The sequence below is a fragment of the Alligator sinensis genome, unplaced genomic scaffold (genome assembly GCF_000455745.1).
Source record: "Alligator sinensis unplaced genomic scaffold, ASM45574v1 scaffold97_1, whole genome shotgun sequence".
NCBI lineage: Eukaryota > Metazoa > Chordata > Crocodylia > Alligatoridae > Alligator > Alligator sinensis.
Genome location: NW_005841921.1, coordinates 2,337,643 through 2,342,299, shown reverse-complemented (window position 1 = coordinate 2,342,299; position 4,657 = coordinate 2,337,643). Strand labels below are relative to the sequence as shown.

The window sequence follows — 4,657 nt, the reverse complement described above, 5'->3', positions numbered from 1 at the left end:
AACCCAACATAGTAAATATTGCATATTTCTTTTTATAAACTAGACCAAAAAGACCCTTTTACAAACAAACCTAGTATCACTTTCCCCATTTTGCCCATAAGGAATCAGGGCAGATTGCTTTACCTACTTGACCTCAGTCACATACTGCAGGTCAGAGAGAGTGGCAATAGGACCTCAGTTCTCTGTCTTATGTACTGAATGAAACATCTTTTTTATGCTTCTTTTATAGTTATAGAATCCCAGCCAAAGCCAAGACAACCCTGTTCTAGTACAGAAGAATCAGAAAGTTACCAGTTTAGCTTCCTCATGCAATCATATACACAATATAAAGGAAAAAATAGCATGTACTAATCTATAGTTTCTACGAGTTGCTCATATAGCTGTGTAATTGTTTTTTCCTACAAAATCCACGTGTGCTTCTGTGCTTCTCAAACTCTCCAATTTAATCCAAATTCAAATCAAGAGTTACACAAAAGTATTCACAGAATTTGGGGGTTGATGGACTTTACAGCTTGACATTTAATAAGAGGCAGAATATTGCGTCTCTTACCAAGGCAGCAGAAGCTTTGTAAAACTCCAATTCTAGTAGGTATACATTAAGTTCATTGGCACTGCAGTGCTGGTGTATATATCCTGTGGGTCTGTAATTAGTTTCATAGTTTCACGGCTCTATCTTTTCTGTCCCTATCTTTTTAGAAACACTTTATGAAGGCTAACTTGCAGCAGCCCAAGCTCCTGGGCTCATTTTGTCACACTCCTCCTGAACAATCCATCTGGGTGAGTGCAAGCTGTGTTCTACCCCAGTTGTCACCATTAATGGCTATGACTAGCTATTTAAAATGAAATAGATGAGCTTACTTTTTGTACAGGTGTCACGTTTAAGTATTTTCTACCAATCAGTTAAAAATTCTATATATGACGGTCATACCATCAACACTGAAGTTAAAGGACTAAGTGGAATTGATGTTACTAAATGAGGTATGAGTACATTTAATAAGCCAACACGTATTGTAAGCATCTCCTTTATTTGTTGTAATATAAAGAAGCATACATCATTCAGTTCTTTTAAGTACAACTCAAATTGTACACTAACAAAAAAATCAATATACACAGACATCCGTGAGCTTGTCACAAAAGGACTCATTACATTTTTGCTCTGCTGGTATTGCACTTTGAATAGTTTTTAAGTAAGGCACAGTAAAAATAAAGTCATTTAGTGCTTCTACAGCAGATGTCTTTTTAAACACATATGCTACATGACATAAAAGTAGCTCTTCTAGCTTATATATATACACACACGGAAAAAAGGAAAAAAGAAAAAGGCATGCACTAGAAGGCTTAGATTTCAACATTTCCTGTTGCTTCATAATATACAAATAAAGTAGTTTAAAGATGTAAACAAATTGCATGCACATAAACTAGAGCAAAATCTTTAATACAGTATCTGAAAGCTATTATGCTTAAATAAAAAAATATAACTTAGTACTCAGCGTTTATGTGCCATTTTTGTCCTGTAGAAACTAAAACTTGGGGGGATGGGGGGGTTGCCTTACATATTGGCAGCATGCATATTGATAGGAAAGACAGATATGGCTTTTGCAATACACAACACAATGTAGGGAAGCTTCTCCTATTCCATTTGAGTGCAGCATCCTGGGTATTCTCCAGTTGAGGAAAAAAACCCAAAAAATTCAATAGGATTTAATGCTCTGAATTGGAAAAAAAATGGAAGTTTCAGCAGCCCTTTCTGGAGACAAACTCTATCAAAACCAGACACTTTGCTGAATGTAAATTCTTAAAAACAAAACACACAAAGCCTGAACTAACCCAAGCTTTACTTTCCACTTCACATACTAGAGAACAAAAATTAGGTCTCCATCTTTCTTTCCCCCCCACCATGTGTCTGTGATAGCTGAAGTGCTGTTGGATTGTCCAAGTAGTTAACTGGGTGGAAGTTTTGGGGAACATTTACTCTTGAAACTAAGCTTCCATCTTTCTTAAATCAATTAATTTTGGTTTGCTTTGGTCTGTCTGCTTGTTACTGGTTTCTCTCTTTGGCAAAGAACAGACGATTTTTCAAATTAAGTACAGGGATAAGTACAGCTCCACACCTCAACACACCAGGTGGAAAAGGCACATTTCCTTCTGTATAGGTGGAATGGGAAGACTTCTTCTTAAATAAAAGGAACAGTATTTAGTATGACTTCTCCCTCCCTCCCACAGAGTGTTTTAATTAAACCAGATAAAGTTCTACATAGCGACTTCCCAGGAGCTGTCCGTTTTTCTCAGCCACTGCTTTTTTAGCAAGGTCCAGGCTTGGAAAAGTCACCAATGCTTCCCCACTGGGCCGGCCACTAAAGTTGTAAAGCATAAGGATGGAATCTGTGTGGAGCTGCAGGAATAAGAACACAAGAGAAAGAGAAAAAGAAATACTGTTAAACTCGGAGGCTTTGTCTCTAGTACTTGTGCTCTCTTGCTGGTTTATTCCATTCCTTTGTCACACTATGTTTCTACTGACCTAGAAGTTTATAAAGAACAACTTCTTCATTTCGGATCTTTTTTCTGGCTACAAACAGCCAAGCATTGTAGAATACTGAACAGCATGGCTTTTAGGTTATCTTTGGAAGCAGAAGGATCACAAGTTATGCTGGTGTGCCAGGCAGAAAGATTTAATATGCCTCCATAGGAACAGTCCAATAGAGGAACACTGCACATGACTCAGAATGACGGTTAGCAAGATGATAGAGTTTAAATGTTAATAAAGGGCAGGCCGAACCAAGCTTGCAGTGAAGAATTCTTGTCCTACCGGGCTTGCTTGCCAGAATAGGTAGATGAAGACTAACCAAGACAGCATGAATACTCACAGAAAAGGTAGGAAGTGACATCAGAACCTCATGGAAGGACAGAACAGCTTGAGGAGTGGCATAAGAATTAACAGAACTCAGATAGATAAGAAAAAATATTTGCCAAAAATAAGACAGTTAGATTTGTTGGGATACTTTAAACTGAATCAAGAAAATCTCTATTAAAATGTTAATGGGGGGGGAAGGAAAGGAGAGGGACTGAGGAAATTAAAATGCTCTGTGATTGAACTTAAGTCAGTTGGGGTAATGTGTCCTCATGTATTCTCAAAGATTTACATTTTATAAAATGTATTTCTTTCTTTATTAACTAGTCTGCAGACATGCTATGACTTCTCTGTGACATCTCAGGCATCTCTCACAAGAGCCTTGAAAAGTAAATTTAGAAGTCATGTGTATTTGAGTATGAGAAATCTGACCCAGGTTTAAAAATCAAAACTTGAAGAAACAAGGAGAACACAGTACAAGATCCTCGTTTACTAAAAACCTCAGATGTGTCACTTCAGTGCCAGAGAGCACACACAAACACCTGCTAAGTTGGAAGACCAAACTCAGTTTTTTTAAATTTGGTGATGCAGAGATGAAGCTTAAAATATTGCTTTGTTGAGTCTGATTTAAAATGTGAATTTTGTGGCTCAGGAAAACAGCCACAGACTTAAACACCTGGTCTAATGCAAAGAATTTTGGTTACCACCAGCATTAGCTTGTGACCAACTTTATATTAAAACACACAAAGCCAGTACATGCCTGAACTTTAAATCACCCAAATGCTTGGCAGGACATGAAAGCACTCAAGCTATAAGCAACAGTATGTTGGAAACTTAAAATATTTGTCAGGAAAGTTACCACAGAAACCATTACATTCATTCAGTGATACATTTCCTCTCCAGAAATGAGGTGAATTAGAAAAGAAGCATGCAGAAAAGTCTTCACAGACTTCATATAAAAATTTCTGAAAGAAGCCCAAGTTAGGGTTAGAAATAGTCCTTGTAGGTTCTACATTACCAATGTGCTCAAAAAGAAAAAGTGATTACTTTGTGTACGGCTTCAACTGGAGAAAATGTCATAAGTGCAGGTGTCATGCTACAGGCCCACACACAGGTCACAGAATACAATGGATATGGTTACATTCCTAAGTGCAGGAGGCATTTAAAAGTTTTCATAACCATTTGCATGTGAAGTCAGTGTTTTAGGATGTCAAAATCAAATGTTAGAAAGAAATCACTTTTGGTTTGTTTGTTTTTTTAATGAAATGGGGATAGTTGAAAATTCATTAAAAAAAACATTTAGAAGGTCAGTGAAGGTAGAACTGCACATTTGTTTAAATCTCTTTGGTCTAATTTGTTTACATTTCCATCTTTAGACACATTAAGTAAACTTATTAATTTTGAGAATTACAGCTGATTTAAAGGATGGGAATGATATTCTCACTCATTCTGGAAAATATTAACTTTTTTTGGATTGTTTGCAACAAGATACTATGGTACTGAAGCTGCATGGTTTTCATGATGAGCTACTCCACCAGTACTCCAAGGTCTTATTTCTGATTTGTGGCAAGGTATACTCCACAAGTCAGTTTTCCAGATATTTTGATTAATACACAGAGGAGGGTGAATAAACTCAAAGGTCACAGAAGTCAGTGATCTACCTAGAATGATCTGGTGGTTCTTTTTAAAAGTAGATTAAACTGTCCATATCAGATTTATTCTGGACCAGTTGTGATAGATTCAATGCCCTTATGGTGAAAATTAAAAACAAATTCAGTGCCTTTACTGAAATGGATATAAAGGAATGCC

At 36.7% G+C, this 4,657-nt stretch overlaps 1 protein-coding gene across 1 annotated transcript in view; it reads right to left on the bottom strand.

The window, feature by feature from the left end:
* Nucleotides 1-1,014: 1,014 nt before the first annotated feature.
* Nucleotides 1,015-4,657, bottom strand: part of ESRP2 (epithelial splicing regulatory protein 2) — a 63,681-nt gene continuing 60,038 nt past the window's right edge. The window contains 1 exon segment of the mRNA XM_025198432.1: nt 1,015-2,392. Coding sequence (XP_025054217.1) covers nt 2,234-2,392 — 159 coding nt within the window. The 3' untranslated portion in view covers nt 1,015-2,233.